General features: G+C 41.1%; 1 protein-coding gene across 1 annotated transcript in view; it reads right to left on the reverse strand.

Moving 5' to 3' along the window:
* The window catches only part of LOC119891659 (protein Niban 2-like), a 53,883-nt gene extending 44,327 nt beyond the window's left edge, over nucleotides 1–9,556 (reverse strand). The window contains exon 1 of the mRNA XM_038703451.1: nucleotides 9,282–9,556. Coding sequence (XP_038559379.1) covers nucleotides 9,282–9,336 — 55 coding nt within the window. The 5' untranslated portion in view covers nucleotides 9,337–9,556. The remainder of the gene's footprint in view (nucleotides 1–9,281) is intronic.
* Between the last annotated feature and the right edge of the window lie 9,519 nt (nucleotides 9,557–19,075).

Raw genomic sequence — 19,075 nt, forward strand, 5'->3', positions numbered from 1 at the left:
ACTTTCAAAAACTGCTCATGGATAATGTAGTATTCAGAGCCAACTGCTATACCAAACAAATGACAGGAAGAAACATGCCTACTCAGAAACAAAGTGGAAACACTAGTTCCCAGGAAACTTGGTAATGGCAATGACATGAATGAAAATGTGTTGTTAAATGAAAAAGGAGAGTCCAGTGTTTGCGTTTTAGGAACACTGAAGATATCCCTAAAACCCTGTAACTGAAATTTACAGTGGTAAAAACATGTCTGGGACAGCAACTTCAACCAATCCATAACTCCAGCTGTATGAGCTGCTGCTGTGAATGTAGCTGACTCTGTTGTGCTGCAGCCGACTACCAGACCAATTGTCCAGGGGGCCTCTGCAGTGCTGAGGCCAGCTATCAGCTCTAATGCGTTGTCTTCCATTGCTGTGGTAATCTAATCTAACTAACACTGCTTTTCGTTAACATGGCAGCTTGTCTTATCACACTGGACGTCAAAACAGTTTCAGCAAGTCTTGATCATACGGATCTCATTTAGCAATGGGCTGCTATTTAATAGACCCACAAGAGAACCCCCTTCCCCCTCCTCCTTTCTCCACAGAGTCTTAACAAAAACATTCCACCGAGATAGACCCATAGGCTGACTCATAAATTTAGACTGTTCCCATCAGAGCTGAAGCCAGAGCAGCGGCTGTGCAACAATCTAGAGCACCGAATGAGAGTTAGATCTAATCCTGTTTACTGAGGTAATTAGAGGCAGGGCAGGAGTTTTAGTTCAAACATTGCTTGGGGAGTAGTTAAGAGTGCATGTTAGCCACGTTAACAGGGAAACTTCAGTGCGCTGCTCCAGGCTTTTTCCTGGCTCAGAATAGTGGACAACTAGATCCGTATGTGTTGCAAAACCTTTTAGGAAAACTGTTAAATCTATTGGAGATACTTGCATGGTCCATACAAATGATTAACCTTGATGCCCGTAACTAATGACAACAGTCCTCAGAGTCAAATGAAGGTAACTTTGGTCAGATACAGTACATACACACATACATAGAAAGTAAGTAAAGCTCAGAAAAATCAGGTGCACAACATACAGCACAATCAGAATTAAATGAACTCAGGCAGATTAAAGAACCGCTAATACTTACACGCTCACCTGTCCTCTGGTGTTTCAAATGTGCATGACTGACAACTAATTAAATCTGAGGATGTTGTTTTGAGCTCAGAACTGCCGTAATGCCCGACCAGTGGAGAGCATTTTGGATCACTTTTACACCACAATCAGCAGTGCCCATCCCTGCACTGCACAAGGTCACGCTGACCAGGTCAAGGTCCACCTGATTCCTGCATATAGACAGAAATCAGAGAGCCTATCAACACTTATGGTAGCTGCTCAGGTGACCGAGCGGAGCTGTGTGTCGAATCTGCTGCTTTCCCAGCAGATATTACTGAAGCGGGAATAAACATCACAATTGTATGTAGAGCCCAACCGATATGGGATTTTTAAGTCCGATGCTAATTTCAATATTTGAGTATTTTGAAATCCGATATACTCATATATCTGCTGATATTCTTTCCCCGCTTATTTTAAGAAATGTATAACATAAACAAAGATTATCCCTAAATTATTATGTTGAGACCATACCAAGATACCATGACATAATGCAATATAAAAAGAAATGTTTTTATTGTTATAAATAGTACTCTGAACAAATGTGCAACAAAATATATTAAGGTTTTGATATACAAGAGTCAAATAAAACTACACAAAAGTTTTAAAAATGTCTGATTTGCTATCAATTATAAGAGTACTACTACTAATGAACATTAAAGTTAATAGTGTATTGTGGGGGCCAGCAAAACAAACTATAAAAACATACCTTCATACCTACATTCTCTCTCTTTCTCTCTCATCATTATCCAAGTAATGTAATTGAAGTGACAAATGACCAACTCACTGGGAACACCGAGTGTGAGAGCTAGTACTGTAGCTCCGGCAGCACCAGTGTCCGGTGTTCTGACAATATATGCTGCCTTGTCGAAAAATGCTACCCTAGCGCAAATCGATAGCAGAGTCTATCGAGTCGCTTTGCCCTGTCGAAAAATGTTCCTGGCTCAGAGGTGGATCAAATCGGACCCCCCTTTTCGGCTCAGTACCTTTCACACAGCGCAGCGAGCCAGCATATTGCTGTAGTAATCTGGGAAAATAAGGCAGTGTGAAAGCGCCTAATGTGTTTGAGAGAGAGACAGGGAGGGAGCCTGGGGAGGGCCTGAGCGAAACTCTGAGCTGCACACAGCTCTACAACAAAATACATCTTAACCCATTTTAAATAGTAAAAACAAAAATCAAATGTTGGATAAAATCACTATATAAATCAATGTATGGGAGACTGACTATGATCCGTTGCACCACAATCTGCAACCCCGTTTACAGCCGGCATTAACTTGGGTGATCACAGCTCAAGGGCAAAAGCACCCAGGATGCATTGCGATCCGATTAGCAGTGTGTGTACGAATGTGAACTGGGCCACATTGAAGGACCATCTACTCAATTGACTACCTCGGCGTAAGCAAAATACATTTGCGCACCAATAGCTAACTGAGCTAACATGCAGCTACACTTTGGAAGGGGAGTACAAACCTAATGTCCCTGATTCCATTAACAAATTGGCCAACAAAGTGAGTTCTGAAAGTCAAGGGACAGTCCTGTCACCATACCCCATGACTCCATCCACCAGTTCCACCTCCCCCACCACAGCAGGGGCCTGGGCCTCTCCGCAACTGCCCACCTCGAAGACAACTCTCTCCATCCTGAAGAAGGTTGTGAAGAGGCTTTTCAAGAGGCAGAACACATGCTGCGAAACAGCCAAACTAGACTGTTTTTAACCCAGCACTGACATAATGCTGCCCCAGTGTGTTATTCTAGATAGCAAGCTGGAGTTCCATAAGAAAAACAGCCATGATGAGTAACAATGTCAACATCTAGTGTGTGTGGCGTCCTGTGGAGCAAGGCAGAATAACAGCGCAACATTACACCTTGAACAGGCTATATTAAATGGAATCCTGTCCTGATCTAGTGTCTCTGGTGTTCACAGATATCTTCAACACCTCACTGGAGACATTCCATACCCTAACCCATCCCAAAAAACAAGGACCACAGGACTTAATGACTACAGACCAAGCAGGAAACTTCCGGTCTGACACGTGAATCCAATGCGGAACTCCCTTAAACCTGCATTCTACTGAACAGCCAGCAGGGGGCAACTCTTCTGGTTGCAAAAAGAACTCCGGTTCCATTAGAAATGATAGTAAAATGACCCTACTTATTACCTCAGTGAACACTTCCAAAATGAGTTTATGGTCTCAATCGCTAGTTTCAAGTCTTCTTCAATACAACATGATGTTCATTTATTAAATTAGGGTCCCATTTAGAGGAAAATAGACCATGAAGCAAAGTATGCTTCAGGGCAGGATCATCTGTGATTGACAAGTCATTACCATGGCGACCTGTCAATCAGGCTAGAGTGACTCGGCCCTGTGTAAATTAAATCAGCACTGTTGAAAAGCTTATTAGGAGTCGGGTGTTCACTTTCTCTGGTGAGTACATTTAGTTTTAAGACTGTTTGCTAGACAAAGTTATCAGCCCTGTTAAAATGACAGTTAACGTGAATTACAGATGCAACTAGCTAAGCAAGCTAGCTAGCTCCACACACAGCCGTTAGCTGCACCATCTAAATATGGTCACGTCCGGTGCCGCTGGTTGCAAAAACTCAACATGGCGGCGTACCATCAGCCAAACTTGAGGCTTCAAAACGGCAGTCCTCAAACCAACGGGTGACATCACGATGACTACCGCCACTTCTTATATACAGTCTATGCTACAGACCCACTCCTGGATCACATACAGTTACTTTGTTGGCCTACAAAGCCTACAGGTATGTGGACCATGGAGTAAACAGCACTACAGGAACTGTATGAGGTCATCAGCAATTACATGACAAAATCTGATGCCGTTTCTATTGTAGCGTGAGATTTTATCAAACTGATATCAGCACTGTTACCAAAATAACACCAGCATGTCCACATCCCTACCAAGGAAGGCAATACACTAGACCTTGTTTACATGAACATTCCTGGCAGCTACAAAGCCACCCCACCGTCCACATGTTGGTCTATCAGACCATATTTCTCTGCTTGTCCTGCACACTTAGGCCCAGCTGATTAAAAGGGTCAAACCAACAGTAAAGCAGTCAAAGTGTGGACAGGTGAGGCTACAGTAGTTCTACAGGACTGTTCAGCGTGCACAGACTGGCATATCTTCTGAAATGCCTTCCACAGGAGAACCAAGTCTACCTTGAGGAAAATGCATCAACAGTGACATCATATATCAGCAAATGTGGACTTGTGCTACGAGATCTTGCGAGACCAAAATGTGACGAGGTTAAAAAAACTGCCTCATGAGATGCAATGGACATTTTTCACTTGCTGTAAAGCCACACAATAATTTTCTCATGCAATGAAAAACAAATGTATGACTGATAAAGACAACTCGCGGAGTGCATCAACTCCGCCCAGCTGATGGGATACAGGCATTCGCCAAGATAGTAATCAAGTGAATCAAGTCCACACAGTTGTGACGAGCGGTAACATAGCTGGTAGAATTTTATTATGTCAACATCTAAAATCTGAGGAGCAACTTTGCTCTGTTTCGAACCGTGAGCTGCACTTTATCAAAGGTGCTGAAGTTAACGTTAGTTAACGATTTGTGGTGAGATTTCTGTTGATCACATGTGCTGTCGGTTAGTTTTGGTTTCACATGCAACATGCAGTCCCAAACTGAACTGAATTAAAATTAATTAATTTATCATTGAGGTGAAAAGGTGCCACATGCACATTTAAAGAGGATACTTCCCAAAAAAAAAAAAAAACAAAGACACAAAGAGGAGGGTTGATCTATAGGAGAAAGAGATCTGAAATCAACACAGAATGCCTGAGAGCTGCACTGACTTAGATTCTGTTCGGTTTATATTTTGCCTGTCACCTGAATTTTGTGTTTCCCAGTTCCATAAATAAAAATATTTCAGCCATAAATTGGTATAGAACAATTCACCAGAATGCAGGAAATTAAGGGTTTAATGCTCAAAGTTTTCATAAAATTCAGCATTGAAGATTTCTTAAAAAACAGTGTTAAAATCATCGTCTCCATGTGAACACAATCTCGTGTCTCGTCTCGTGGATTAAGTGTCTTGTGACAACCCTAATAAGCACCCAAGATGGAAGTACAAAAATCAAGGTAAATTATGAAATCAATAAAATCTGAGAAAGTCAACAAAATTGAGCTGGCAAATCTTCTGAAAAGCTTACCTGACTCCTGTCTGCTGCGTGTCTAAAAAAGCGTGTAAACAAGCAACTGTTCACGACACATTAGCAATATAAACTTATAAACTATAAGGCGGTAATATGTCCATGTTGTGTTTGCATCTCGTTATGTCTACCCAAGTGGCCAAATAATGAATTCATGCAGCTTGAACAAAATTCCCTGTCTGTGCCCACCACGGCATTCCATATTTAGGAAAAACCCTACACCATTGACTCAGCTGTAGTAACAACATTAAAAGACAATATTTTCTCAAAATACAATGTTACCCATTTTTAAAGGCCTAAACATCAATCTTTTTGTAATGGAAGTTGGAGAGCCCCAATATTTCCTGTGCAGGTTTTGGTTGACTGTTGTCTAGTAATAATGCAATTGGAATAGTATGCCATACAGGATACAATATTAATGATTTTTGTGTCATGATCTCAGGAGGTCAGAAGGTTGGCTAACATAACTTGACAGTAATAGGCTACTTTAATTAACTCAAACTTGAAAGATTAGTTCAGCAAAGTTATTTTTGAAGTAGAAATCTAGGTTTCATGAAGCTATCTCCCCTCTAGCTGTGTGTGTGTGTGTGTGTGTGTATTGCGGGGTCCCAGCAGCAGATATTTCCGCTACGTGAACCTGTTTAAAACAAACCTCTCAGCGCTGAGGAGGATGTATGTTGAAGGTGAGAGCGCCACACCTTGCCAGGCCACAGAGCTGGCCTGTTGGCCACCTAACACTCTCTCCAGAGCCTGAACATTAAACAGAGCCAGGGAAAAAACACTCCACATTAGGATTTCCTGTTTCCTGGCCCCTCACCCACTGACCAAACTAGCTGCTCTTTGTCTGACTACATAAAGGGATCTTTTAATAATAACCAGAGTACGTAAACCAATGCAACATTGTTTGTTCCTTTAGGATATACCTTAAAACTTACAGCCCTTACCAAACCGCATTATTTTTTTCTTATTTTCATAATAGCTAGAACAGCAGCTACAAGTGTTGGAAGGATAGTATCCCCCTTCTGTATCAATGTGGTTCAGTCACCTGTGTCCCATGTGAAAATGTAATGTATAATTTAAGGAAAAACCACAACAAATTTTTTATGAAGTTTGGGGTCCCCTGTTAGAAGCTAGTTGCTCAGATAAGTGGTTCCAAAACCATGGTTTGGGGCCCTCCAGGCTTTATATAGCTAGTGAATATTTGACAATGTGCAGATCAAAACATTCAGACAAATACAAATATTAAGTTAACATAATAATACAACACTTTTAAAATCAACTGAAGAATTTAATAATTAACATTATTATATACTGTATATTTTAGGTATCTGATCAAAACAACATCAGTTGTTGCCTTGGTATATAAGCGCTACTATTAAACAATTCTTCCCCAAACATTCTGCATCTTAGGATGATGGTGAAAGATATGAAAGATACTGACTAGTTGATTTTTCAATGTCAGTTTTCAATAAAAGCCACAAAGCAACTTCTCCATTTGTAGGTCTATATTCATAAGCTTGACTTGAGCACACATGTGAGCTCATGCCAGTTTACAAAGGGGAAATGAGTGGTTAGCCATGTGATCTTGGTCATTTCCACCCTCATGGATGAGGTCTCCATCCAGCCACACAGACAGGCTTTTTCATGCATTCCTCGGATTCCACGTCCGATGTGTGTGTGTGTGCGCGTGTGTATGTGCCTCGCTCTGAATTGGCCGTAAAAAAAATAAAAAATAAAAACAGATGAAGCTTTGCCTGTGACATAGCTTTCTCTCCCTCTTTTCCTGAGAGGTAGTCAGCTGCATGTGTTCGACAACTTAATGAAGAAATCAAGGGTGGAAAGTCAACTTAACACAGAAGTCAGTGGATCTGCCGGTTCTAGTAAGGCCAACCGGCCATCATTTGAAATGGGATAAAGTAATTACTTGCCCGCATGATTTTCTTTCTGTATCCTGTTGTATTTACAGTCCCATCAGGTGGGACACACACATGGAAGCTTTCAAATGTTTTGTAAATGTGGGTCTCATTTAGTTTAGCTTCTTGTATGTCTGCTTAGCTAGTTAGAAGAAGGCGTTCGCATTTAAGAAGAAGTTTGGTTACTTTTGCTTACTGAAAATGAAATGAGACAAGTTTACAACCAAGCCATCAGACAAATTCTAATGGCAACATGCTCATGATGACAAAGTTAACATGGTGATATTTACTATAGTGGATTTAACATGTAGCATGGTCACCATCTTAGTTTATTGTTTCAGCCTGCTAAACTAAACCTTTGTCAATCAGCACACCTTTGTCAATCAGCACAACACACAGTGCAATTAAAATATCAGCACTACTATTTTGAAATTATAGTCGTAATAGTAAGGAGCCAGAATTTGCATTTCATGTTCTCTCCTGCAGACACTGTGCTGTCCCTTTTCCGCTATAGTCAACTCTGCTCAAGATCTGACTTCAGTTATAACTGAACAAGTTCTAACAGGCCAAATGCTTACTTATAAGAGCTGAGGGGCGCAGCTTCCATCTTTTCAGTGTTCTTTTTCCCCCATTTCAGTTTGATAGGTGAAAGAGTGAAAACGATTAGAAACTGCCAGTCACTGTGGCTGCCAGCCAAATACAGCAATTTCCCACTTTGCCTATTAAAGTGACACAGTTCACCAATTCAGGATAAAAGTTCAGAGGGTTGGGCCTTTTCAGCAATAATCCTATTTATGTCTATTATTTAAAAGTGAGATCAAAGTCCAAATGACCATGACAGTGACGTTAACCTGGGTTAATAAACTGTGCTAAAGTCAACAGATGGGCGGGGCTGGTGGGCGCTGCTCCAGCCGTGATTTCTACTGAAATCAAGCTTCCTGACAACTATCTCCAGTCTTTTCACACTGAAAGTTGAGCTGAATATGAAGTATGGAAGCCCAACAGATCCACAATTATTATTTGATTAATGGATTAGTTTTGACATTATTCTGCAACTATTTTGATTTGAACTGCAACGGTTAGTTGATTAATAGACAAACAGAAAACTATTTTGATAATCAACAGGTGATTTTCAGTTTTTAAGCAAAGATTTTAAGTTCCAGATCCTCAATTGTGAGAATTTTATGATTATTTTACCTTCTGCAACAGAAAAGTGATTATCTTTGGGTTTTGACTTGTTGGTCGGACAAAAAGAGATATTTGCAGATGTCATGTTGGGCTTCAGGACGTTGTTATAATGATAGTGAGATAATAAAATAATGGTTAGTTGCAGCCCTAATACTGTAATTTCACAAACATTACCTGGTTTTAGTTTCTCAAATGTGAAGATTTACAATTTTCTCTGTTTCACATCACTGTGTATTGAATAACATTAAGTGTTGTACTGTATGTCTGACGACACAGATCCTAAAGAAATGACAGAAATTGAATACCGACTTTACAAAAAGGGGACAAACTAACTATGGTAACTATAATGACTAAAGTAATACTGTAGAAGACAAGAAACAGCTGTAATCAGAAGAACACATTTTCCCCACAAGAAATTAAGGTGTTTCTGACCTTTTGGGGTCATGTAGGGGAACTCTGGATCAATGGTTTTAAAATGAGTACAACAATTGTCAGAGAACAGATGAATTAAATAAATACTCAAAATATCCAAATTACACCAAAGTTTTTCATGTTTTCTGGTCTCTTCAAAAATGATCGGGGGGGCGGGGGGGGTTCATCAGATGTTTGGCCCATGGTTTTAAAAGTGCTGTCCACTGCCCTGCTTACAATCGGTACTACCTTTGTCACACTAGATGAATACTGATATCAAAAGAAGTGCCAGAGAGACACTCACATCCTGGTAAAATGACTAATTGTGTAGGATCTGTAGGCAGTGGCGCCGGGTAACATAAAAACGCACATGTGGCAAAACGCCAAAACAGCACGCACCAAACAAACCTCCGCAAAACGTTCCTCACCTGTGATAATCTCCCGTTTGGCTTCATCCAGGTGACTGGAAATGACGTCCCCCATGTTGGATGAACCTCAAAGCCCCAGACTGACTGGTCTACAACTAGTCGTTAAAACAGACGCGGGAAAATCCGTTCAGAGAAATGTTGACTCCTGAAGTAGCCTTCTCACCTCCTCTCCAACATGCCCTAACTGAGCAAAGTTTAGAGAACAGACGGCCAGCAGCAAACACTCAAGGAGGTACACCAAGGAGGTTGGGCTGGGTGAGCTGGCAGAGTACAAACTGACGGTGTCAGTGAACACACCCTCTTTAAAGAAAAACTCCCTCCTTCCAGCCGCGGTGCGTTCAGGCTATGTGGGAAAAGTGGCAGACACGAGCTTCAGAATTGAAAATACCTCTTCACCAGAGACCCAGGTTAAGCAGGTTAATAATCTGGAATCCAATGATGCGTTCAAGTCACGGATTTCCTTTTAATTATTTGAATTCATTTGAAATAATTTTGAGCTTGGTACTGTTGGTTAGATGTTGGTCAGATGCTTTATGTTCTGGGAAATTGTGATGGCGTGTTTTCACTATTTCCAGAGAGAAAAAATGAGCTCCCCTCAACAACAGTAAAATCACATGTTTCCATTATTTGCATGAGTAACAGTCAGAGGACATTTCTCTTTCTAAAATGGGTACTTTTACTTTTAATACTTAGATTTTTTTGAGTAGGCCTATACTGAGTGGTACTTCTACTTAAGTTAATGATCTGCTGAATACTTAGTCTGACAAACACACACACATATAACTGATCAACTTGAATTATTACTTGTGTGTTTGCCATGTCAGAAATTGCTTACAAAGCCATACTAATAGTACTTTTTTACTTTTGATACTTAAGTATTTTTAAAAGCAGGTACTTTTGTACTTTGACACAAATCTAAATGTAAATTGAAGACCTTTACTTCTAGTGAAGTAATATTTAGCAAGAGTAGCCTATCTGTACTTTTACTGTAGTGCAGGATTTGAGTACTTTGTCCACCACTTGTTACTCGTTAACTGTGTTCTCATCTAAGTACCTCACATTGGTTGGTAATCTACAACAGACAGTAAATGTAGCATTTTTTTTTAAGTTTTCAAATTTTGGGGCATTATTAACGTTTTCCTGAATAACTTTCATGCAGAGTGACTTGCTGACATACATTTACATGCAGAAAAGGATTTACAGGTTCAAACTTTATGTTACCTTTTAGATGATGGTTTACAATTTACAGTATGCACTTTCATGGGTGTTGCCATTGTGGTGTGACATCAGACTGCTCTTCATGCTTTTCCACAAGTTTACAAATAGGAACTGAGTGGGGTTTCTTTGTACTTTATCTAGTTGGAGGTTGGAAAACTTTGCGTTCTGATTTGTCTGAAATGAAGCATTCTGAGATGGGGAAACTCCAGCTTTGGTTCCAGAACAGCTGATCTGAGTTCAGTCAGCTCTAAGTAATCACTCTGAGTTAAGCATGTGCTGCGGAATGAAAAAACAGCCATCAAGAATGGAGCTCTTATACTCTTATACAACAGGTAAATAAAGAATAGCCTCTGTTTTAATCCACACGAGCTACAAATATAAATGCAACACACAGCAGCACAAAGCAAGTTCCACTGTAAAACTGTCCCCCTCTCACTGTCTGAGTCTGTCAGTTCAACAGGTTCCTGTGGTGTGCTTTGTCCTGTCTTGGTTGTACTCTATCTGCCCCTATTTTGACTCTCACTGTCCCTTTTAATTTGTTGCAGCTCCATTTCCCCTGTAATCATTAGCTCTTTCTCATCATTATTCTCCTCACCATCCCTATTTTTGCTTCCAGCCACCATGGGGAGCTGTCCTGTCCTGAAATGGATTGGCTGTTAATGGTAGTGGGTCTGCTCTAGACCCCTTTGAACCGTTTTCATCTCTTTCCCTGCTTTCATCATTCACTATCTCCACTTTCTTGATAGATTCCTTATATATGTCTCCCTATTTCCTAAACCAACTTAACACTTGTCTTTTCCCTACACTTTTGTCATTGGTGGCAGACACATTTGGGGTGGGGATGTGGATAAGAGACATGCCTTTGCTGTGAGAAACACTTGTTAATGCATTCTAGAATTTGCTTTTTATGTTCTGGGTGTTTTCTGCTCAGCATTGCTCTGGTGGTTTCCCCTTCTGTGTTGTTTTTGAGTTTCGCTGTCTCTTTGTCAAGTTCTCTAGTTCTGATCAACTACTATTTTACCGACAGCTGTGTCTGATTTATAATACTTCCCACAGAATAATAGAAAAGTCAGTCTGTATTTTCATGTTTTAGATTAATCAGTTGTGCCTACTCCAACGTTTGAGAGGAATGTGCCCCCCCCAGCTCATTGACAATGTGTAGTAGTATTGTTGCAAAACCAGTGAATTTCATCCGTTCACAAATGAAACCAATTTGGGTAACCATCTTTGAATGCAATCATTTCTCTTTCAGTTGATCTACTGAGTTTTCCTTCTGCCTCTATTGGTTCCAATCAGATTTTTGTCTAATACTGTCCAAGATAAATCTTACACTTACTTTACCATATACCGTTAAACATATACTCCACTCCGGCTCTAACTTGTATTCTATTGCTGTTACTCCAAAATTCTTTCTTTACTTTCTTTCCCAGAAATGTATTGCCACTGGCAAGTTAAGGTTCTTGTTCCTCTCTTGTTTTTTTGAATCGTACTCACGGTTTCAATACCCCCTTTAATATATGAAAACATTAAAAACCGCGAATACAAGAGCCATACCGTCTCAGACGTCACCCGGGTCAACAAGATCCGTGTCAGCTGCTAGGGATCCAGGGCAACCTGATGACAAATGTTCTACTGGAACAAGACATTCATGGACTAGAGCAGAAAATATGGATCTGATGCAATGCTACTATACAAGCAATCCCGGTGAGAGGGGTTATATGCAGAGACTGTGGGATATATGGATGCTTCGAAACCCATTATCAACACTGATCCTAGAGATGCTTGGCTATAAGATGAACACCACAAGCCACAAAGAGCATTACCCCCCATGGAGGAGAAGGCTAGAGGCCAAGATCAAGGCAACACAAATAGAGGTTAGTCAGCTGTCAGAGCTAAAGAAAGTTGCAAGGAAGGGGCTACCTAAGAAATACAGCAAGCTGTCGATACCTGTCAATATCTGCAGACTGCCAAACAAAGACTTACCGCTCTGGCTACCTGCCTAAAGAGATACAAGGGAGAAGAAGAAGCCAGGAGAATAAACCGGATGTTCTCCACCGAACCATCCAAAGTGTACTTTCAGTGGCAGGGTAATAACACAAGATCAGATCCACCCAGGGCTGAGACTGAACAGTACTGGAAGAACATATGGAGAAAGAGGCATCCCACAAGACCAATGCACAGTGGGTAGTGGATCTAAGAACAACTCACGGCAATCTCCCAGAACAAGATACAGTAACCATTACAACGGCAGACATCCAAGAAATAGTGGCAGATATGAAGAGCTGGACAGCACCAAGCCCTGACATGATCCACACCTACCAGCTGAAGAAACTAACTGCACTCCATGAATGCCTGGCAGCACAAATGAACCAACTGCTGATGGATGGGACCCACCCAGAAGGGTTAACCCAAGGACTGTTAGGAGTGTGGTTTTGTTTTCACGTCTTTCCTGTTTTAGTCTGTTTTTGGTTCTGTGTTTCTCAGTGTAGCCTTGTTTATTATTTTATTCATTCACATGTCCTAGTTTACTTGGTATCTGTTTTCATGGGTTTGATTTTGGATTCTGTGTTTCTACAGCTTTATTTGATCTTGTCATGTTTAGGGTTTTGTAGCTATGTTTAGTCCTTTGTTCATTCGCATGTTTAAGTTTTCTTAGTATCTGTCTTGTCTCGTATTCTAGTTATTTCCTGCATTTGTATTCGTGTCTTAGTGTCTACTCCTGGTCTGTGTACTTCTGTATTATTTTGTCCATGTTTGCTCTGTGTTCTGTTCAATCTTAGTCTGTTTTCCCTGTTAGTTGTATTTTTTGGTATATTAGTGATCTGTCTGCCTATGTTCTGGTTCAGTTATTTATATTCTGTTTCTTCCTGGTTATTAATTTTCCTATGGCTTTATTGGTGTCTGTCTGTTTCCCCTGCTGTCTCTCTGCCTGCCTGTGACTCATTAGTCCTGATCCCCCTCACCTGTGTTGCTCCCGCCCTGCTCGTTAGTCTCTGTGTATATATATGCCTGCTTGTGTCTTCAGTCTTTGTTGTTGAGTGTTCTCCTGTGCTTTGTTCTCTGTGTTTTTGGATCTTACCTTTGGATAGTACTTTGTTCCTTGTTTGTGGATTTTGACTGTGGATTATGTTTGTGTTTGAAATGCCTTTGTTTGGACTCTTGCCTCAATCTCCTGTGGAAGCCTGTTCGTATTGTCTGCATTTGGGTCCACACCTCAGTCTGCACTCAGCTTACCCATCACAAGGACGGACAGTCCTGATCATGAAGAATCCCCAGAAAGGAACAATCCCATCCAACTACCGGCCAATAACCTGCCTCTGCACAACATGGAAGCATCATCAGGCATCATAGCGATGACAGGAGATGAGTAGGCACATGGCTCAATACATGGATAGGGCCCAGAAGGAAATGGGAAGTAATACCAGGGGAGCCAAGCACCAGCTACTGGTTGATAGAGCAGTCACTCGATGCTGCAAGACCAGGCAGACCAATCTGTGCACCGCCTGGATTGACTACAAGAAAGCCTACGACTCACTGCCACATACAATTCAATTCAATTCAGTTTTATTTATATAGCGCCAAATCACAACAAAAGTTATCTCACAGCGCTTTTCATAAAAGAGCAGGTCTAGACCATACTCTGTGATGATATTTACAGAAGCCCAACAGTTCCCATCCATACATGGATACTAGAATGCTTGGAAATGTACAAGATCAACAAGACACTAATAGCCTTCATCAAGAACTCAATGGGGCTGTGGAAAACAAGTCTGGAAGTCAACTCAAAGCCAAATGCACAAGTCACCATCAAGTGCAGCATATACCAAGGCGATGCACTATCCCCACTGCTGTTCTGCATAGGCCTGAACCCCCTCATCCAGATCATCACAAAGACTGGCTACGGATACCGGTTCCGAAGTGGAACAACCATCAGTCACCTCCTCTACATGGATGACATCAAGCTGTATGCCAGAAATGTGCGAGACATCGACTCACTGATCCACACTACCAGGATCTACAGCAACGACACTGGAATGTCGTTCGGACTGGACAAGTGTGGTCGCATGGTATCAAAAAGAGGGAAGATGATCAGAACCGAGGGGATTGAACTACCAGAAGGCCACATTGCAGATGTTCAGGACAGCTACAAATACCTTGGGGTGCCGCAGGCTAACGGAAACTATGAGGAGGCAGCAAGGAAGTCCGCCACAGCCAAATACCTACAGAGAGTAAGGCAGGTCCTGAAAAGTCAGCTAAATGGGAAAAACAAGATCCGAGCCATCAACACATACGCCAGTCATCAGATACCCCGCGGGTATAATAAACTGGCAAAGGAGGAGATAGAGGCTACTGATATCAAGACGAGAAAGCTCCTCACAATGCATAGAGCGATTAATCTGAAAACATACCAATCAGATGAAACAACAAAGATCCAGGAGTACATCAGGAAGATGGCCCCCAAAGATGAAGGCTTAGTGAGTACCTCAGGCAGCAGAAACCCGAGGGTGAGGACAAGAAAGATGAAGAACCTTCATGGAGGGACAAGCCGCTGCACGGCATGTACCACAGACAAATAGAAGAAGTGGCTGATATCAAGAAATCCTACCAGTGGCTGGAAAAAGCTGGACTGAAGGACAGCACAGAAGCGCTAATCATGGCGGCACAAAAACAGGCACTCAGTACAAGATCAATAGAGGCTGGGGTCTACCACACCAGGCAGGACCCCAGGTGCGGACTGTGCAAGGATGCCCCTGAGACAGTACAGCACATAACAGCAGGGTGTAAGATGCAGGCAGGAAGTGCGTACATGGAGCGCCATAACCAGGTAGCTGGCATAGTGTACAGGAACATCTGCCATGAGTATGGGCTGGAAGTCCCAAGGTCAAAATGGAAGACACCTCCTAAGGTAGTTGAGGATGACCGAGCTAAGATCCTGTGGGACTTCAAGATCCAGACTGACAAACTGGTGATGGCTAACCAACCAGACATAGTGTTGATTGACAAACAGCAGAAGAAGGCTGCAGGGATAGATGTGGAAATCCCAAGCGACAGCAACATCAAGAAGAAGGAACACAAGAAGCTTGAGAAATACCAAGGGCTGAAAGAAGAGCTAGAAAACATGTAGAAAGTAAGAGCAACAGTGGTGCCAGTGATAATCGGAGCACAGGGGGCTGTGACTCCCAAACTGGGAGAGTGGCTACAGCAGATTCCAGGTAAAGAGGTCTCTGTCCAGAAGAGTGCAGTCCTAGGAACAGCTAAGATACTGTGCAGAACCCTCAAACTCCCAGGCCTCTGGTAGAGGACCCGAGCTTGAGGATGACACATACCACCCCGCAAGGAGTGATAGGGGGATTTTTTAAATTTTTTTATACATATATATATATAAGGTAAGATATTACAGATAAGATATTCCTTTATTAATTCCCTGTAGGGGAAATTAAAGTTACAGAGGGATGTAAAGAAAGAGGAACAAAATATAATAAAAGTACTGTAGAATCAGTTAGCAATGAACTGAATTTGACCTTGGTCCAGTAACTGTGGCACAATGCTCCGCATGATTTCCCAACTTGATTAAACATGGCTCCAGTGCTTGCCGTCAAGACAGATTAATCTGAAAACATACCAATCAGTTTAAAACAAAAAATAGAAACAGTACACAAGAAACAGCTGTTTAAAACATTCATTTCTTATTTTTCAATTCCTCACTGTAAAACTGGGATTACATGTAAATCATGCTTATTAGTAGTGTTTCAAGACAAAATAAAAATAAAAATTCTCACATGGTGAATAAAAATTCACCATGTCAGATTTGCATGTGCACATCTTGTAGCAGTTGTATTTATCTACATACTAATGTGCAGATTTGGCTCTATGCTTTATAAGAGAGAAGTATCCAATACATTCCATCAAACTCATTTTTGACAGCTATTTCCGGTCCCCCCACCCCACCGGATGTCTGTATGTAACTGATAAGAGGGGGGGCATCCGGTCCCGCCCCAACCGGAAATATGGCTGTATGTAACTGATAAGAGGGGGTTCATCCTGTCCCACCCCAGCCGGAAATATGTCTGTATGTAACTGGTAAGAGGAGGTGCATCCTGTCCCGCCCCAACCGGAAATATGTCTGTATGTAACTGATAAGAGGGGGTTCATCCTTCCATTGTGTGTTTTTCATTGATTTAAAGACTTTATTAAGTAATACAACTTGAATGAATTAACTAGGAGGTGTTTGTGACAATAAATTTATCATTAAAAAAGTATAGCAGTGAGTTATAAGTAAAAGGAGGAATCTCCGGGGCCAGCAAAGGATCAGTAGGAGGTTTCTTTGGAATCAAGTCAGTCTTTATTATTAAACAAGTGAAGAATAAATTGAAATAATGACAGCAAAGCAGTAAAATGGTATAACGGTGAGTAAAAATTACCTTCAACAGCATGCAGCAAAATAAGAGTGAGTTCCAAAATTAAACTTTGTAAAATCTTTGCTAAAGCTTTGTGTGACAAACTTACCATCATTTAAGAACTAAAGAATAAGATGAAATAATTACAGTAAAATAGTATAACAGTGAGTTAAAATTAAACAGCATTTTTTAATTACCTTCAAAATCTTTGCTAAAGCTTTGTGTGACAAACTTACCATCAGTAAACAAGTGAAGAATAAATTGAAATAATGACAGTAAAGCAGTAAAATGGTATAACGGTGAGTAAAAATTAAACAGCATTACAAATTACCTTCAACAGCATGCAGCAAAATAAGAGAGTGTTCCAAATTACTAAGGCATTTGAGTCTATTTTAAAAGACAGCCGGAACCCTGAAAAGTTACAAACGGATGCGGGTAAAGAATTCTTTAACAAGACTTTTGAAAGATTAATGACAAAACAAGGTATTAATCATTTTGCAACGGCCAGTGACTTAAAAGCGTCAGTGGTTGAAAGGTTTAACCGTACGCTAAAAACGCGAATGTGGAGGTTTTTTACAGCTACAAACACCCGTAGATACTTGGATGTCTTACAGAAATTGCTTGAAAGCTACAATAATAGCTTTCATAAAAGTATAAAAATGACGCCTATGCAGGTCACGTCAGAAAATACCTCTCAAGTGTTTGAAAACCTGTACGGTACATTTCCTATTAGGCGCAAAAATGATTTAAAGATGAAATTTAATGTAGGGGATTTGGTAAGAATATCAAAACTGAGAGGAGTGTTTGATAAAAAATATCAACAGAGTTATACAGATGAACTTTTTACAGTGACAGAATGCATTCCTCGTCAACCCCCCGTTTATAAACTGAATGATTATGACGGAGAGCCTATACAGGGTACATTCTATGAAGCGGAATTGCAGAAAGTTTTGATTTCTAAGGACAAAGCATTTCCGGTTGCAGAAATCTTAGAGGAACGTAGTATCAGGGGGAGAAAAGAAATGCTGGTGCGCTGGAAAAACTGGCCTGAGAAGTTTAACAGCTGGGTCAAAGCAAGAGACCTAAAAAATATATAAAAAAACAGATACATTTGATTTGTAGTCATTACAACATGGATCAAGCCTCCGGAGAGGGGTTTTACGTGACTTTACCTTCCAACGCCAGTCTTGAAGTATTTAAAAATAATACGAGCTCTAGCTACCATGTAGATTTAGCGCAGCATCTTAATTTAGAGGGACGGTGGCAAGTGGCCTTGACAGAGATTTCATATCCGCATACCTGGTTTAACATATCTAATGGGGATGCCTACTTTGATTGGAGGAATAAACCCTCAGAAGGAGAGTCAGACAGTGAGGTCCACCGTCAGAGGTTTAGGGGAGGATATTATCACAACATAGAGCAGCTCAGGCTCGAGCTGCATGCATTTCTTAGAAAAATTGGCTCCGATATTTATTTTGTCTTTAGTACCATTCAAAAGAGATTTGAATTTCAGGCAGGGGGGCAATTTCACCTCCGTTTTTATCCTCCTGTTGCTTACATGTTGGGGTTTGAACCGGGGAAATGGTTACAGTTCAATCAGAGGATGGCACCCTACCCAGCAGATATAAAAGCTGGTATGTCCCATCTATATGTCTACAGTGATCTGGTTCGACATCAGCTGGTTGGCGATACATACGCTCCGCTCTTGAGAACGATCGATATACAAGGAACATACGGGGACGTCATCACACAATATTTTAATCCCCCCTGCTACCTTCCAGTGATCAAGAATCACATTGAAAACATTCACATAGAGATTAAAACGGATCAAAATACACCGGTGAAGTTTACTTTTGGAAAGACTATTGTGAAACTCCATTTTAGACCTTCAAAAAACTTTGCAACTTCTGTGACAAAATGATACATCATACCCGCGATCCTCACCGTTTTGTGAGCTATTATGAAAATCAAGTAGGGGGTGCTCTCCCTGGTTTTAGCGGGGCTCCCGTGATGTACGGGAGAGGCATAGGGTCTATATTCTCAAAATTATTTCGTTTTGTTGCACCGCTGATGAAAAGAGGTTTTGCCATTGCTAAGCCTCATCTTAAATCAGCCGCTAAAAACATAGCCTCAGAGGTGATAACCCACGCCGTTGGTAAATTAGGTGATCGCTCGGCC

This window comes from Micropterus salmoides, unplaced genomic scaffold, assembly GCF_014851395.1.
Source record: "Micropterus salmoides isolate LMB-PRFRI ecotype aquatic unplaced genomic scaffold, ASM1485139v1 Ms_hic_scaffold_7, whole genome shotgun sequence".
NCBI lineage: Eukaryota > Metazoa > Chordata > Actinopteri > Centrarchiformes > Centrarchidae > Micropterus > Micropterus salmoides.